The following is an 18131-nucleotide window of genomic DNA, read 5'->3' as shown; positions in this document are numbered from 1 at the left end:
AAGCAAGAGGAGTTAGGAGAATAGGGACGTACCAAGTAGATACTTCAGATCTCTGTAAAAACTTGGGCTTTTACTCTGAGTGAAATGGGAGAAGTTTTAAGTCAAGGAATGATAAGCAACTGGAGAGGTTTTGAGCCAAGGGATGACACAATCGAATTTTCACTTTAATAGTATCACTGTCTACTAAGATGAGATCATGAGGAAGACCTATTATTTATTATTGTGCAGTAATCTAGGTGGCATGATAGTGGCTAGATTAGGATAGTAGCTATGAATTTATAAAACACGATTGAGTTCTGGATATACTATAAAGGTAGGAACAGCCAAGAGGATTTGCTGGCAGGAAGTGGGATGTGGGATAAATTTGTGTCAAGGATGACTACAAACTCTGACTAAGCAATTGGCAGAATGGAGTTGCCATTTATTTATTATTTATTTATTTAGAGACAGGGTCTCACTCTGTTGGCCAGGATAGAGTGCAGTGATGCAATCATAGCTCACTGTAGCCTCAAATTCCTGGGCTCAAGCAATCCTCTTGCCTCAGCTGGGACTACATGCATGCACCACCCTGCCCGACTAATTTTTGTACTTTTTGTAGAGACATGGTCTCCCTATGTTGCCCAGGCTGGTCTCAAACTCCTGGGCTCAAAGAATTCCTCCCATCTTGATCTCCCAAAGTGCTGGGATTACAGGATAAGCCACCACACCAAACAGAGATGGGCAAGGAACTAATAATTAAAAATCAACTCAGCTTTTTCATGAGTTGCCATTTATTGCAATGAGGGAAGACTACAGAAGGACCAAATCTAGTTGAGGAACAGGTCAGGAATTTGGTATTAGAGTTTGAAATGTCTATTAGACATTTAAGTATATATGTTGAATAGGAACTAGATACACAAGTCTGGAGATATTTGAATGCCATCAATATACAGAGCCTTATGTAGTTAAAGCCATAAAATCTGATGAAATCATCAAGGGGAAAGTGTACCTAGAGAAAACAAGAGGTCCACAAACTGAGCTCTGGGGCACTTACTGTTTAGACATTGGGGAGATGAGAAGAAACAGCAAAAGAGACTGAAAAGGAGTGGCCAGTGAGACTGGAGATAAACCTGTAGAGTGTGGTATCCTGGAAGCCAAGTAAAGAAAGTGTTTCAAGGAGAAAGGAGGGCTCAATGTTATCAAATGCTGCTAACAGATCAAAGTGATTTCAAAAAGAAGCTGATTATTCTCATATGGGATGTCAAGGAAGTGAAAACAACCTGACCAAATCTACGACTATTCCTTCCTTACCTTGGTCATTCCTGGCAAATCCACAAGTGTCAAATTGACAACGTTGGGTGAAAAAATCTTAAGATGAATTGGTTCAGGGCTTACTCCCTAGAAATAAATTTTAAAATATTATATAAAAATCACATTAAAATTTCAATGAACTATGAAGTAATAAACTTCAAGTACATAGACATTGATGCTTTTAAAAATGAATTAAGTAATGATCCCAAAAACTTTTTTTAACAATCAAAACCTGATGAAACACATGGGAAGTTAGGTAGCCAGCCATATTAACAGGTTATAAGCCTACCTCCACCCCTGTATCATATTATATACACATGTATTACATACCATGTATTATTTTAGATTCTTTTCTCTTGATTATAAACATACACCTTTCCCCTTTTTTTTGAGACCAGTTCTCACTCTATTACCCAGGCTGGAGTGCAGTGGTGTAATCATGGTACACTGCAGCCTCAAAATCCTGGGCCCAAGCAATCCTCTTGCCTTAGCCTCCTGAGTAGCTGGGACTATAAGGTGTGTACCACCATGCCCAGGTAATTTTTAAAAAATTTTTTGTAGAGACAGGGCATTACAATGTTGCCCAGGCTGGCATATACCATTCCTTAAACATGTTTAATAGATTTAGCACTGAATAAAAGAATAATGTATTCCTCACTATCCAAATTTATGAGGCTCCAAGTTCAGAAGGTAAGGCATAGATAACAAGTTGTCCAAATCAGCTTGGTTCCTGATCTTTGAATATCAAGTGGCAAGAATGTGTATGGTAAGAGATTCCTCAAGAAGTTTATCTAAATCTTTAATGTCTAGTAAGAATTTGGATAGTGAGAGATACATGTATTTTCTCTCCTGTAGACTAAGATTACTGTGTAGGCTCCCTCCTCTTCACCACTGGCCCTCTGCAAGTTTTAGGATTAAATCAACTACATGTAAAAAGACACTTACGAGATGTTTATACCCCATCTTTGTACATGCCCTTCTTTACCCTTTAATATATCCTCTCATCATCTGTTTATCCACCTTACGTTTTCCCTCATTAACCCACTGAAAATTCTAATTTGCCAGCAAGTTTTTAATATCCTTTACTCCATGTTCCCTATACAATTATATTTGCTATTTTAGATTACTTTGTGCTACTTTTTCATTTTAAATACTCCAGTACTCCAAAGCCAACAGATGTCAATACCTGGCATACCTATTTAGGTTGTATATTTCTCAGGACCTTTATTGCCATGGCATTCCCCTATCATGTCCAATACAAAGCTTTGCCCAATGCCTTTACAACTCCAATCTCATAGACATTTTAAATCCTTCAGGGCTTTATGTTAGGCATATGCAGTCATTTACACATTTTGACATAAAAATTATATAAGATCAAAGTATCATTTACTTCATTACATACGTGATTTGGGAAAGAAGAGATGTTTCATAGATTTGGGGTTGGGGGACTTTTCATCTTTTAGACACTGCGGATGAAAAGCTGCTAGGGAAGTAAATTATATCCTCAACATAAATTAAACATCTTGTAGGTATATAGACTCAATCTTTAATAACATTCAGTTTAGTTAACTAAAAACATTTTTGAATCACCACAACACTCTAAATTCTGGTACTGTGTAAAATTACCACCAATTGCTGAGTTCAGTAAGTAAATGGGGACTGTAGGAGAGATAATTCAGACTGATGTTATGATCAATAACATTCCAAAAGCCAAAAATATCCCTGATATAATTAGAGGAATGATGACAAGCTAATCTAGTTTCTGGCCACTTTTCCAACCCCTTCTACACAACATGGTTTCTAGAAATTCAGGGAAGTATAGCAGCAGTAGCAGTAACTCAAAGGTAACCAGCCTAGAGTTCAATAATGGACAAACCTCAGTCAGTCACTATATAACAGCAACAAATACCTTGAACAGTCATAAAGAGTTAACATGACTCTAAAAATGCCTTTCTGTCAGGAAATAATCTTTTAGCACAGTAACTGGCAGATACAAGGTTTCAATATTTGTTGAATATTAGTACTAGGCTAGGGCCCACTTGTGGGATTAAATGTGCCTCTGGATAATGTAAGAATGGAGCTAAGAACAAAAAGGAAGGGAAATAAAAATTTAAAGAGATATATGTAAAAATGTAAAGAGAAAAATAATAGGAATAAAGGAGAGAGAAGACAGAAGACAGCAGGATTCAGGCAAGGGATTAGTGTCAAGACTAACAGTATCTTAGATACCTAACTTACTTTACATTCTCACAATCTCAGAAAATAAGAAAATAACCAGTTGCTAATGTATTACTTTTCATTTTCACTAAAAAAAAAAAAAAAAAAAAAAAAAAAAAATATTCCCAATGTGTCTCTCTTTGCAAAGAGCCATACACAGGCAAGAAAAAGAACTCCTCAAAAGATATAAATAAGTGATACAATGCTTCCTGAGTTGGAGTACAATCAATCCTTCAGAAAAAGATAACTTATTGTAGCAATATTAAGTAGAATTATATAATAATGTGGTATGTACATGACAGGAACAATAATAAACATCTAAATAAAATACCTGATTTATATGAAAGCTTTAAGAAAGAAAAGGGATTTTAAGCAAAGTTCTACATATTTGTGAAAATACTCCATTTGTTTCAAAGTCCATTATGAATTTTCAATGTCCATCGCTTCTCGGCCTTTTGGCTAAGATCAAGAGTATGAATTTACAATGCCCTTCACATATTATGTACAGAATACCTCAATTATATATTTACTGATGCTTATGCCTTCTAGGTCTAAAAAGATGCCTACCTTATTATTTCCTGAAATTCTTTCTGTTTCATTTTCAATTTCTTGTCGAATTTCATCAAAATCCGTGTAAAGCTAAAAGTTTTCGAAATAAAAAAGCATAATATTCAAAATAAGATCAAAAGTTCTTAAGTTGGAGGGGAAGTCCATATACTTCAAGGATGTCTATGTATTTGCTTCAGAGAATAAATAAATTCAAATGTATACATATCATTTTCTGAGCTAAGGATTCATAGTTTTTTTATGAGTTGTTTTTTGTTTGTTTGTTTGGCCTTTTTTTTTTGAGACAGGGTCTGACTCTGGCATAATCATGGCTCACTACAGCCTCAACCTTACATCCTCAAGCCATCCTCCTGCCTCAGCCTTCCAAGTAGCTAGGACTACAGGTGCATGCCACCATGAGAGGCTAATTTTTTTTAGTTTTTACAGAGACAGGATCTCCTTATATTGCCCAGGCTGGACTCAAACTCCTGGGCTCAACTGATCCACCCATTTTGGCCTCCCTAAGTACTGGGATTACTTGCATGAGCCGCTATGCCTGACCATTATGAACGTTTCAAAGCTTCCTGATCCCACAACAATTAAGAATCACCAAATCACAGAGAAAATCAACCTCAATTTCAAGTGTTTTCCAATAAACTGTGGTTGGAAACGTTACTAAGATTTATTTTATAAGGAATAGTTATAGTTACTTCAAAATAACTTAATTGCCAATGATTAGAAACTAAATTATCAAGTATTCATACAAAATATTATTTTCAACATTATTTCATTATACGCTTGTGTGATTACCTTATTTTTGGTGTGAAGAAATTTACCCCATTCTTCTGCTTCCACCCCTGGAAAAAGAAAAACTCATTTATTAGAAACTATGGAAACTACTTTTTATCTTTAGGAATTCAAAAAGGCAACATAATAAAACACTTGTTAACTTGTATTTAATTCTGCCATCAAGTACAAGTTAACAAGTATTTTAAAGTCTGCTAAATTATATTTTTCTGAAATTGTATTTTCTGCTAAATTATATTTTAAAAATTGTATGGTGTATTTCAAAAACACGACCAACTTCAGGCAGAGCTGCTCACATGCCTTCCCACCAGCTGAAATCTAGATTTTGCAAATAAAATTGTTTCTCTTCATTTTTTTGGTGAAGTTATATTACAGTAAAAGGAATATTATTTAGTTTTAAACATCTTACATATAAAAGCAGTTTTCTGATGAAAGTAAAGTTAGGGGCTAAGAAGAAAAATTAAGAATCCCACTGAGTAGTGCAAAACACGTATGTAACAGATTTACACATATGACTCAAGGAAAAATTTTACAATGTGTCATGAAACAGCTAATTCTTCAGTTCTTTTTAAAAATTTGGATTCCTGTTGGTTACCTGTAGAGTCACAATTTGCTGTTCCTTTAAAGAGCTCTCTCATTATTATAGAGCTAGCTGCTTTGTAATTTACACACACTTTCAAGGTGATTTTCCCCCAGGGTCAAGACTTTTCCCTTGGAACTGGAGGCAGGAAAGAAAGAAAATGGAAGAAAAGAAAAAACAAGAACCCTGGTATATGCAGCGTAAGGAGTTGCCACTCTCCACTAGTTTCCAGTCATAGGTCTGTTCCTCTTGTACTTGCTGAAAGAGGAAAATAGATTCACTGTTGCACTGTGTGAAGTAGTCTAAAACTTGGAGAGCAAGATACATTCTGTTTTTCCTAGAGAAACTAGAACTGTTTAATTGTGGAAAGATAATCTAACTTTAATCTCCTCCAAACACAGCTGTTTTGCTTTTGTCAAATTTAGAGAAGGTTAAAATATCTTAGTAAGTTTATTGAATAATGCATATCAGCCACCTGAAGTCTAAATAAAAATGATTGTAAGATATTCAGATAAATAGAAGAGTGAGTCAATGCTTTGGTGGGATAAAGGTAAATAAAACCGGATCCTTTTTGCAGATAAAATGCTCACCTACTTGTAGCTTAGTACCTTCTTCCAAGAAGTCTCATTGGAGGACTGGAGTAATCTAGGTGAACAGAACTCACAAAATGCAAGTACTACATACCAAAGAGCTGTTTCTACTTTATCTTATTATATTTAAAAAGGCCTGACTTCACAAGCACGTCTTCAAAAATAAAAATAAAATAAATTACATTCACCACCAAAAAAGCTTGCATTTTGATGCAATGCCAAAAAAATAACAAGAACCACTAAAACCTGCAATCAATGTGGATGGGCAAATAAAAATGGAAGAAAAAAAAAATGCACACAGCCTGTAATAGTACATAAGCACACATGCAGGCATAAGAGAAAAAAAGGGTCAAAAGCAAATGGATAAAGGAAACCTTTAGAAAGGTGTCTTGAGTTTTTCCATGTAGCAGGGTCTGTAGTTAAAGAGAAACAGCACAGAATAAGTTTAGTGCTTATCCCTAAAATTTTAAACCTTATTAAAAATTCAAATGTGCAGAAACCTGATCACATTTCAAATGCACATAGCATTCAATCATTCAAAATTTACAACTAGAATTAGAGGGACGTATATAATATTTTTAAGTCACAGAAACAAAGCATATTGCTTGCCATAACTTTTTTAGGAAAAAACCTTTCCAATATAATTAGCTATATCTGCCTTGTGTGAAGGTAGTTATCTCAATTGATTGTTCAGTCAGTTACAGATGGAACTCCTTGTTCTACTCTTTCCCCCCTTCTCACTACTGCACTTGACTAGTCTAAAAAATAAAAATTAAATTTTTAAAATTAATAATAAAAAAGTTATGTCACCACTGTTTCTAACTCTGACACAAATGAAGCACAATCAATCCACTATTCAAAAATTTGGGACAGGTGTGGGGCTCACACCTGTAATCCCAGCACTTTGAGATGCCAAGGCAGACTGATCACCTGAGATCAGAAGCTCGAGACCAGCCTGGCCAACATGGCAAAACATCGTCTTTACTAAAAATACAAAAATTAGCTGGGCCTAGTGACACACACCTGTAATCCCAGCTACTCGGGAGGCTGAGGCAGGAGAATTGCTTGAACCCAGGACGTTTCAGTGAGCCAAGATCACTGCGCCACTGCACACCAGCCTGGGCAACACAGCAAGACTCTGCCTCAAAAAAAAAACACTTTGCCTGAGATATCTGATAACTTCCTATGGGAAAAGATAAATTGCCTGATTTTTAAAAATCTACAAAAAATACTAAATACATCTTTCAAAACCTTAAAAGTTAGTTAAGTATATGTAAGTATTTGCCCCATTGGCTAAGACTGGACTGTATAAGGTTATTTTACTTGAAACATATATTGGATTTAATAGAACACTGCAGAAAGTTAACTCTTCACCTTCGTGGACTCAACCCAAAAGGAGACTACTACGTGTATCATAGCACCTTATGCAGAAAAATTAATCCTATCTCTTTCCTTTAATTCTGATGTATAATTTTACTGCTTTTTTGAGGGGGCAACTGATTGCTTTTACAAATAGGTTACTTAAAGAAATAGGGGTAATAATTCAAATTATACCAAGATCTTAAGCATTATTCTGTGAAACAGGTATGTCTGCTTTTTTTTTTTTTTTGAGACAGAGTCTTGCTCTGTTGCCCAGGCTGGAGTGCAATGGCACGATCTCAGCTCACTGCAACTTCCACCTCCTGGGTTCAAGTGATTCTCCTGCCTCAGCCTCCCGATTAGCTAGGATTACAGGCACCCACCACCACGCCCAGCTTATTTTTGTATTTTTAGTAGAGATGACGTTTCACCATGTTGGCCAAGCTGGTCTCAAACTCCTGACCTCAGGTGATCCACCCACCTCGGCCTCCCAAAGTGCTAGGGTTACAGGCATGAGCCACAATGCCCGGCCTATGTTTGCATTTTTTAAAAAGAAAACAAAAAAGCTTTTGCTTTAGTTCAACAACTTTTCTCCCCAAAATAAATTCTTTTTTTTTTTCACATTTTTTTTTCCAATTTCTACTGACACTGTTCAGAAGCATCATATATAGCACAATTTTGGCCTTTAATCAGCATGCTACTTTTGGATTTTGTCTCAAAGGAAAGCTGAGGAAAGCCTGATTTATTTCTTACAAATATATGAAAGATAACTGTGGAGTTCTGTTCAAACTGAACCACCACTCCACTCTAAAACATAGTTTAGTATTGTTTTTAATAAAATTTTAACAGAAAATTCTTTCACATTGGCAGAAGGGGCAAGCTGAGATGACCATAAATGTACATATTGACACCTCAGTTATCCCACAGTTGACAGAATGAAGAATCCTATGCTAAATAAATTTCCTGATAGTTGAATTATACATATTAAACACTAAAATGTTTTACTTTAGCCAGTTTTGATGGAGCTACATCTAAAATGGATTATACTTCTCCATGTCATCTTAGAATGTACTACTCAATCTATTATTGGTAACCTAGGTCTTTGTCATGTATCTAAGCCTTCACTGGCTAAAATCCTTACACAAAATGTTAGCAACTGATTCCTTCTTTTTTTTTGGAAAGTTAATGCTTTCCTCCCTTTCTCCTCTCTTATTATCAGGCTGTCAGGTAGTTCACACTCTTCTAGCTAACTATATTGTTTATCTGCTTCATGGTTTCTAATTTTCTCTGGGTTAGGATGATTTATGATATGCTAGAATTGTTTATTCCAACGATAAAGAAGCCTTGATGAAAAACTAAGGAACTGTCTATCCTAGAATAAAACATGTGAAATCTAGTACTCAAATTTATATAATCTATATTGTGTTTGGGGTAGTTGAGTTGCCATTTTAGGCAAATGTATATAAAAAATCAGCACTAAGCTTGGAAAAAAACAATACGTAGGCAGATTTACTGACCAACTACTAAGAGGAGACATCAACAAAACATAGTGGACATAGGCCGGGCGTGGTGGCTCACGCCTGTAATCCCAGCACTATGGAAGGCCGAGACGGGCGGATCACGAAGTCGAGAGATCGAGACCATCCTGGCTAACATGGTGAAACCCCGTCTCTACTTAAAAAAATACAAAAAACTAGCCGGGCAAGGTGGCGGGCGCCTGTAGTCCCAGCTATTCCGGAGGCTGAGGCAGGAAAATGGCGTGAACCCGGGAGGCGGAGCTTGCAGTGAGCTGAGATCCGGTCACCGCACTCCAGCCTGGGCGACAGAGCGAGACTCCGTCTCAAAAAATAAAAATAAAAAATAAAAAAACATAGTGGACATAAAAACAAAGAGATACCAAGGAGCTGACACTTCTATAGCTGAAATGTACACCCTTTTCTAACAAGCACAATTTTATCTAAGGAAACACTGCCCAAAATTCAAATAGTTTCTGAGAGACAGGATATCACGGGCCCCCTGAAGGTGACAGAAGAAAATGAAAGTTAAAAAAAAAAAACAGAGAGACAGACCTAATATATACTTTCTTAAGGTCTTAGTTTCAGGTGTTTGGTAAATTTGATGAAATCAGTTAGTGGGGATGAAATTCTGTAGTGTTATTCTATACATTTGAAGGTGAACGCTAGATTAATCCAAAATGATTAAATTCAAGGTTCAGAACTTCAGTAAGTATTAGAGAAATGCAAAGTGATGAATAACATACCCAGAAGCTACCTAATGTAATTAAAACGCTCCCATATATCCACTGGCAATCTATCTAAAAATATTACTTTGCAACATCTACAACTACACTAACTTGCTTCAGTGACTAACATTCTAGAGTCATAACAGATGCTCATGAAGTTTTCTTTCCCCATTAAAAAATTCAACTCATCACCACCAACAGCTCCTACAGTAAATGAAAAAAATCAGACACAGAAATTAAAATAAGTTCAATTTTGTCAATACTATCATCCTATCTTAAATCAGAATAAGAAGTAGAATAAAACTGCACTGAAAACAGATCTCTGCAGATAAGTAACAGATATGGTACTCTGCTGCAAAAGTAATTTAAGAATTAGAGCTATGTTACAGAGTTCTATAAATAAGAAAGTCTGAGCCAAATACTGAACTAAATAGGAAGATTAAATACATTACTCTCATTCAACATTTCAAACCTCACTAATATAATTACCACAGGATACATATTTGATAAGCAACTTAAAATCTGCTGATAGACACACAGTATTCCCTAACATATTTTCTTTTTTTTTTTTTTTTTTTGAGACGGAGTCTTGCCCTGTGCCCAGGCTGGGGTGCAGTGGCCAGATCTCAGCTCACTGCAAGCTCTGCCTCCCGGGTTTACGCCATTCTCCTGCCTCAGCCTCCCGAGTAGCTGGGACTACAGGCGCCCGCCACCTCGCCCGGCTAGTTTTTTGTATTTTTTAGTAGAGATGGGGTTTCACCGTGTTAGCCAGGATGGTCTCGATCTCCTGACCTCGTGATCCACCCATCTCGGCCTCCCAAAGTGCTGGGATTACAGGCTTGAGCCACCGCGCCCGGCCCCTAACATATTTTCAATTTAATCAAAAAAGAACGGTTATAAAGGACAATGCCTATTTTCTTCTTCTTCTTCTTTTTTTTGAGACTGAGTCTCACTCTGTCGTCTAGGCTGGAGTGCAGTGGTATAATCTCAGCTCACTGCAACCTCTGCCTCCTGGATTCAAGTGATTCTTCTGCCTCAGTCTCCTGAGTAGCTGGGACTACAGGCATGTGCCACCAAATCTGGCTAATTTTTGTATTTTTAGCAGAGACAGGGTTTCACCATATTGGCCAGGCTGGTCTTGAACTTCTGACATCATGATCCGCACTTTGGGAGGCCACGGCAGGCAGATGACTTGAGGTCAGGAGTTCGAGACCAGCCTGGCCAACAAAGTGAAAGCCTGTCTCTACTAAAAATACAAAAAATTGCTGGGCGTGGTGGTGGGCACCTGTAATCCCAGCTACTTGGCAGGCTGAGGCAGGAGAATGACTTGAGCCCAGGAGGTGGAGGCTGCAGTGAGCCAATATTGCACTACTGCACTCCAGCCGGGGCAACAGAGTGAGACTCACATCTCAAAAACAAAACAAAACAAAAACTACTCTTTCTTTACATTAAGAAAGATGCATACTACTTCTCACAGGACTTCTGTTTATGCTACAGCCACTAATTTCTAATTGTCTAATCAATTCATATCTTTTTAAGAACAGATCAAAAATGAAGACCTGTAAAATAATTCTTATCTCAAATCTGAAATTTACCATTTTCTTCTCCTGTTGTTTTTCGTTTATCTTCTTGTGAAACATGGACGAGTTGCAGAATGAGAGGTCTCCGAGTGACAATTCCAGTACCTCTGGGAAGCAGGTCCCTCCCCACCAGGCTTTCTAGCACTGAGCTCTTTCCACTGCTCTGGAAACAGAATATATACAAGAGCAAAATGAGTTTCTTAACACATTTTTTTGTTAATTCAATAAACTATATTAACAAACCAGCATACAGAATTGTTTTAATTAGTGCAGAGACTTTTTTTTTTTTTTTTTTGAAACGGAGGCTCTTGTTGCCCAGGCTGGACTGCAATGGCCATGATCTCAGCTCACCGCAACCTCCGCCTCCCGGGTTCAAGCTATTCTCCTGCCTCAGCCTCCCAAGTAGCTGGGATTACAGACATGTGCCACCACACCTGGCTAACTTTTTGTATTTTTAGTAGAGACGGGGTTTCTCCATGTTGGTCAGGCTGGTCTTGAACTCCCAACCTCAGGTGATCCACCTGCCTCAGCCTCCCAAAGTGCTGGGATTACAGGCATGAGCCACCACACCCGGCCACAGACTTTCTAAATGAAAGATAATTTTATTTCCTATTACATGATCTATTTGTTTTTAAGCCAAAACCAGAAAATAAAAGCCCTGTTTTCCCATAATTTTCCCACCTGTTTTGATACTCGGAGACCAACCAGGTTTCAAAACCTACATAATATTGGTATATATAAAATTATGCCTATAATATGTAGTTATTTTACTGTAAATGGGACAGTAATGCATATCTTTTTCTCTAACCTTCTATTTTTATTAATTATTATTATTACAATGTGTCACTCCATTACCCAGGCTAGATTGCAGTGGTGCGATCACAGCTCATTGCAGCCTTGACCTCCCCAGGATACGGTGATCCTCCCACGTCAGCCTTCCCAGTAGCTGAGACTACAGGCACGTACTACTATACCGTTCTAATTTTTGTATTTTGTAAAGGTGGGGCTTTGCCATGTTGCCCAGGCTTGTCTCAAACTCCTGGGTTCAAGCAATCCTCCCACCTCAGTCTCCCAAGTGCTGGGATTACAGGCATGAACCACTGCTCCTGGCCTAACCTGCTTTTATTTTTAATGTAATAATCAGGGATATTGTTCCATATCTATACATTAACTACTTCTGTATTAATTCCCAGCACTTTGGGAGGCTGAGGCAGGCAGATCACCTGAGGTCAGGAGTTCGAGACCAGACTGGCCAACATGGCAAAACCCTGTCTCTACTAAAAATACAAAAATTAACTGGGCATGGTGGTGCGTGCCTGTAATCCCAGCTACTCGGGAGGCTGAGGCAGGAGAATAGCTTAAACCCGGGAGGTAGAGGTTGCAGTGAGCTGAGGTCACACCATCACACTCCAGCCTGGGCACAGAGTGAGACTCCTTCTCAAAAAAAAGTAATAGTTAAAACAATATTCTACTATGTGTAAAACCAAACCCGAACTGATGAGCATTTAGATGGTTTTTGCTGTTATTAACAATGCTGCAATAAATGTGCTTATACATATAACCTTAGTCACTTATCCTATTACCTCACTAGATTTAGTTCATTTAAGTTAAATTGCTGTGATTAACGAGCATACAGATTTTAAGCATTCATAGATACTGCCAGACTGCAGAGAAGATGGCATCAAGCTATATTTCCAACAGTTACCACTTTGTTCAATTTGCTACAGCCCCATCAGTATTAAGCATCATTGCTTTTTTTTTTTTTTTTTTTTTGAGATGGAGTCTTCCTCTGTCGCCCAGGCTGCTGGAATGCAGTGGCACGATCTCAGCTCTCTGCAACCTCCACCTCCTGGGTTCAAGCAGTTCTCCTGCCTCAGCCTCCCAAGTAGCTGGGATTACAGTCGTGTGCCACCACAGCCAGCTGTTTTGTATTTTTAGTAGAGACAGGGTTTCACCATGTGGGCCAGGCTGGTTTCAAACTCCTGACCTCAAGTGATCTGCCCGCCTCAGACTCCCAAAGCATTGCTTTTCGAATCTTTGCTACTTTGCTAGATGGATACTGACAGCTCATTTAAATTTGCATTCCTTTATTATTGAGGTCAAGCATCCTTTTGTTTAAGGGCTTTCTATATTTCTCCTTTAGTGATTTGCTTATTCAAATACTAGCATTTTATATATTTCTTATTAGTTTATAATAAAGTTATTTATCCATAATAAGTATTTCATTGTATGTTGTTTTAAATATTTTCCAACTTTTTATTTTGAAATTTTCAATGCCACAAAAAAAGTTGCAAGAATGGTAACAGTGAATACTCATATATCTTAACATAATTCACCACTTAACATTTTTGACACATTTACTTTATGTCTCTCTCTCCTTACATGTACACACAAAGACTTTTTCTCCTTTTGCTGTCCTATTTGAGAGTTAGTTACAGAAATCATGATACTCCACTCTAAACACTGTGGCATGCATCTCCTAAGAACAAGGGCATTCTTCTATAAAACCACAATATAATGATCACATTCAGGATTTTTTTTTGTTTTTTTTTTTAAGAGATGGGGGTCTCATTCTGTCATTCTGGCTGGAGTGCAATGGCGTGATCATAGCTCACTGCAGCTTCTAACTTCTGGCCTCAAGAGATCCTCAAGCCACCTCAGCCTCCCAAGTAGCTGGGATTCCAGGAGCCAGCCACCATATCACTTACATTCAGGGAATTTAACATACATACAATACCAATATCCAATTACTAAATAATAAAAAATATCAATACTAACAGCTTATGGAATAATCAAATAATATATAAACCTCTATTATACATTTTAAAATATTTCTAAATTTGTCATTTTTCTTAAGTTTGCAATAAACTGTTATTTTTCTATACAGTATATTATGTACTCTATTTTTTTCTTAGTCAAAACTTGTACTTTAAAAATTTATTTTCTACAAATACAAAAATCCTAATTTCATCTGTTATGTCAGACAGGGTCTGCAGGAAGCAGATGGTCCATTCAAATTAGATTAATTTAAAGAGGGTTTATTTACAAAGGGACTATTTACAAAGCTGTGGGTGAGGCTTACAGGAAATCACAAGGGATATTGCAGTAACCCAGGCTAGTAACAGGAGAGCAGCTCTCATCACCCCAAAGCCTAAAAGGAAGGACCAGGACTAAGACTGACACAGCCAGCCAGCCCAAGGCTCCTACATACAGAATGTATGAGATGGGGAATCAAGACCGGGACTTTTTTCTCCTCTTTCCTCCAATTCCCTGCCAGGGCTCCTCATTTCCACATCCAAATCAGAAGACAGAGGACATAGGGGCTCATTCATGTTGTCCAGAAAGGTCCCCTATGATGGAAAACACAAAAGCTGAATGGATCTGGAGAGTTAAATTGAAGAATATAAGACATATTTGAGAAACTGCAGTTGTGATATCCAGGGTAGCCCCTCTCATTAAATAAAACAGGGTGCTTTCCATCATTTCATTCCTGTACTCTGATACTGTTCTCTGAAATAATTTTAACAACATATAGACATTTTCTGTTCTTTGTATGTCTGATAAAATGTGTCCATAAAAAAAATTGAATTCTCTGATTTTCGAATTTATAGGCATAACTACTCATAATAACCTCAGAATTTGTTCATTTTTCTTATTTCTAATATTTTACGTTCTATTTTTTATGAGACTTTCCAAATGACTATTAAATTGATTGGCCAAATATTTTGCTGATTTTGCTTTGTAATTGATTTTTTAAAATATTTCTAATTTCTTCTTCCTGGGATTCTTTTTTCCCCCTGGTGAAAGGAGGGTTTATCTGTTCTTTAAAAAAGCTCCTTGAATTTAAACGTTAGCTTTTTTCTCTATTTCGGCTACCGACACTTGCAACCCTCACCCACCCCTAACACAAACATACATTCCTCTAATCAGTCATCTCATCTTCTTTCTTCCACACCAAGAGCTGTGGTTCTCAATTACACAGTTTGTGACAGAATTAGAACAACACAATTACTTGTTTGCTTTTTATTTCATGTTACACAAAGATTCTCAAAGAACACCAACAATACCACCACCACCATTATTACTGAAAGTAGTTTTTTAAATGTTTTGTATATAATCCTTCCATTCTCCTTCCCACCCCTTTACAGGCCATATCTTCTTTCAAACCTTCATTTGGTCTTAGTTACGTGTAATACATATCACCAGTCTTTAACGTGTCTCTAGTCATTCTGATTCTGACACCCATTCTCTAGTAGATTCCCTAGGAAGGGCTAATGGGAACAATATTCTTCAAATTCTAGCATATTGTTTGTGACTTTTATTTTTTATTTTTTTTAGAGAGTCTCACTCTATCACCTAGGCTGGAGTGCAGTGGCATAATTGTGGCTCATGGCAGCCTCCATCTCACTGGTTCAAGCGATTCTCTTGCCTCAGCCTCCCAAGTAGCTGGGATTACAGGTATATGCCACCACACCCGGCTAATTTTTGTATTTTACAAAAGTGTATTATACAAGGTGTATATCTGCCCACCTTGGTCTCCCTACTGTCATAGGAGAAAGGAGACAATGAAATTCCATATTTAAGATAAGAACATGTACACCAGCCTGGGTGTGGTGGCTCACGCCTGTAATCCCAGCACTTTGGGAGGCCAAGGTAGGCAGAGTCACTTGAGGTAAGGAGTTTGCGACCAGTCTGGTCAACAAGGTGAAACCCCGTCTCTACTAAAAATACAAAAATTAGCCCGTGTGGTGGCAGATGCCTGTAATCCCAACTACTCAGGAGGCTGAAGTAGGATAATCACTTGAACTCGGAGGCGGAGGTTGCGGTGAGCCAAGATCGTGCCACGAACTCCAGCCTGGGCAACAAGAACAAAACTCCATCTCAAAAAACAAAAAAAAAAGACAGTAATCTGATTCTTTTTTTTTTTCCTTTTTCTTTCTTTCTTTCTTTTTTTTTTTTTAGAGACACTGTCTAGCTCTGTTGCCCAGGCTGGAGTGCAGTGGTGCAATCACAGCTCACTGCAGCCTCCAATTCCTGGGCTCAATAGCTCCTCCTCTCAGCCTTCCAAGTAACTTGGACTACAAGCTCACACCACCACACCCAGCGTGTGCATGCGTGTGTGTGCGTGTGTGTGTGTGTGTGTGTGTAGACAGGGTCTCACTATATTGTGTGTGTTTGTGTGTGTGTAGACGGGGTCTCACTATATTGCCCAGGCTGGTCTCAAACTCCTGGGCTCAAGCAATACCCCCACCTCGGCCTCCCAAAAGTGTTGGGACTACAGGTATGAGCTACCACACCTGGCGCCCTGATTTTCCTTTACTTATAAAGGTAAGAGACTCTGTGACTTCTGCCTCTATGTCTGAAGGATTTTTATTTTTCCTTTGAAGTCCAATAATTCTTCTAGACTATGCCTCAGTGTTGGTCTACCGTGTCACTGTTCTTAGGTATGTGCTGTAGTCTTCCAAAGTTTAGTTCCCCATCTACTTTTATTTCATTAAAATTATCTTGTATTGTAATTTTTAGTACCCATTCTGTTCCCTTGCTATAGTTTTCTTCTTTGGGGACACATAATATACATATGCTGGATTTTCTTTACTTGTTTCCAATGTGTCAATTTCTACAAAATTCTTTTTACATATCTTTATTTTTAATGTCTTTCTCCTTTTCAGCTTCTTTCCCTTATAAGGTATTATCTGTTACGTTTACTTGCTCTTGTGTTCCTTCTAATTTGTCTTCATTTCTAAAATAAATTTTGTTTCATTTCATTCATTCATTCATTCATTTAATTTATCCAAGACAAGGTCTCACTCTGTTGCCCAGGCTGGTGTGCAGTGGCGCCAGCATGGTTCACCACAGCCTCAACCTTCACAGGCTCAGGTGATCCTCCCACCTCAGCCTCCCAAGTAGCTGGAACTACAGGCAAATGCCATCACATCCAGCTATTTTTTCTATTTTTTGTAGAGACAGGGTTTCATCATGTTGCCCAGGCTGGTCTCAAATTCCTGGACTCAAGCGATCCTCCTGCCTCAACCTCCTAAAGTGCTGGGATTACAGGTGTGAGCCACCATGTCCAGCCATTTTCTTTTATTTATAATACTTCACTATCATTTAATTTTTAAATTTTTCTTATGTGAATTAATTTTTTGAAATGTCTTATCATTGTAGTGTCTTCTGTCTTGCCTTTTGTCTTAATATCTCAGTTTTTCTTTGTTTTCTGTCTTTCTGGTGTACTTTCATCTCCTTGTCTAGAGAGATCTTGTTTTTCTTCAAAAATTTGCATGAGATTTGACAACAATCATTTCATACTGTTGACTTTTGAAAGAGGCTTGGCTCTGAATAGCTATTCTGCCTTTATACTCTAAAACTCCCTCTTATTATTTTCATATAGTATTCAAAAGTATAGTTTCTTGCTTTCTGAGATATCTTGGCCCTGTTCACCTCCCCTGCTTTTATCTGGACCTTCTCTTTCCTTGGTCTGTCTGTATTCTTCAGAGAATACTCAATTGTATCCTCACTTCCTCCTCCTTGTGAGGAGTGGGCCTGGAAGGGAGCTTTGGTTAGTTTTTAAAGTTTCATGAAGGAACGCCAGTCCCTTCAGACTTTACAACTGATCTCTTTCACTCACCCATTGTCGATGTGTGCAACACCCTTCCCAAATTCCCATTTCAGCTGGTATTCTAAAATCGGCCCTTTAAAAAGCTTTCTAGTGATTGCCTTTGGGTTATTCGCAATTCTCCACTCCATCAGATGTGCCACTGCTTCCTTCTGCTTCTTCCAGCATGGATAACAATGGTTTGTTCCCAATCTGCTGGTACTTGAGCGTTTGCAGAGAAACATAGTCAACTAATTTTCCTGTACACGTTTTCTATGTGTTTTTGGTTTTCCTATTTGTTCTGTGTTTAGGGGAAAGTCATATAGAC

At 37.9% G+C, this 18131-nt stretch overlaps 1 protein-coding gene across 8 annotated transcripts in view; it reads right to left on the bottom strand.

Annotated features, from left to right (window-relative positions):
- Positions 1-18131, bottom strand: part of DNM1L (dynamin 1 like) — a 66741-nt gene that overhangs the window by 31534 nt on the left and 17076 nt on the right. For 4 of the 8 annotated variants that reach the window (XM_007968123.3, XM_007968124.3, XM_007968128.3 and 1 more), the window contains exons 2-6: positions 11227-11374; positions 6405-6443; positions 4864-4910; positions 4075-4146; positions 1291-1377 (exon numbers count right to left, since the gene is read on the bottom strand). In XM_007968123.3, coding sequence (XP_007966314.2) covers positions 1291-1377; positions 4075-4146; positions 4864-4910; positions 6405-6443; positions 11227-11374 — 393 coding nt within the window. The remainder of the gene's footprint in view (positions 1-1290; positions 1378-4074; positions 4147-4863; positions 4911-6404; positions 6444-11226; positions 11375-18131) is intronic. The other 4 variants (XM_007968125.3, XM_007968126.3, XM_007968130.3 and 1 more) reach the window with 1 other exon arrangement.

This window comes from Chlorocebus sabaeus, chromosome 11, assembly GCF_047675955.1.
Source record: "Chlorocebus sabaeus isolate Y175 chromosome 11, mChlSab1.0.hap1, whole genome shotgun sequence".
In the NCBI taxonomy this organism is placed as follows: domain Eukaryota; kingdom Metazoa; phylum Chordata; class Mammalia; order Primates; family Cercopithecidae; genus Chlorocebus; species Chlorocebus sabaeus.
This window is presented reverse-complemented; position numbering and strand designations above follow the sequence as displayed.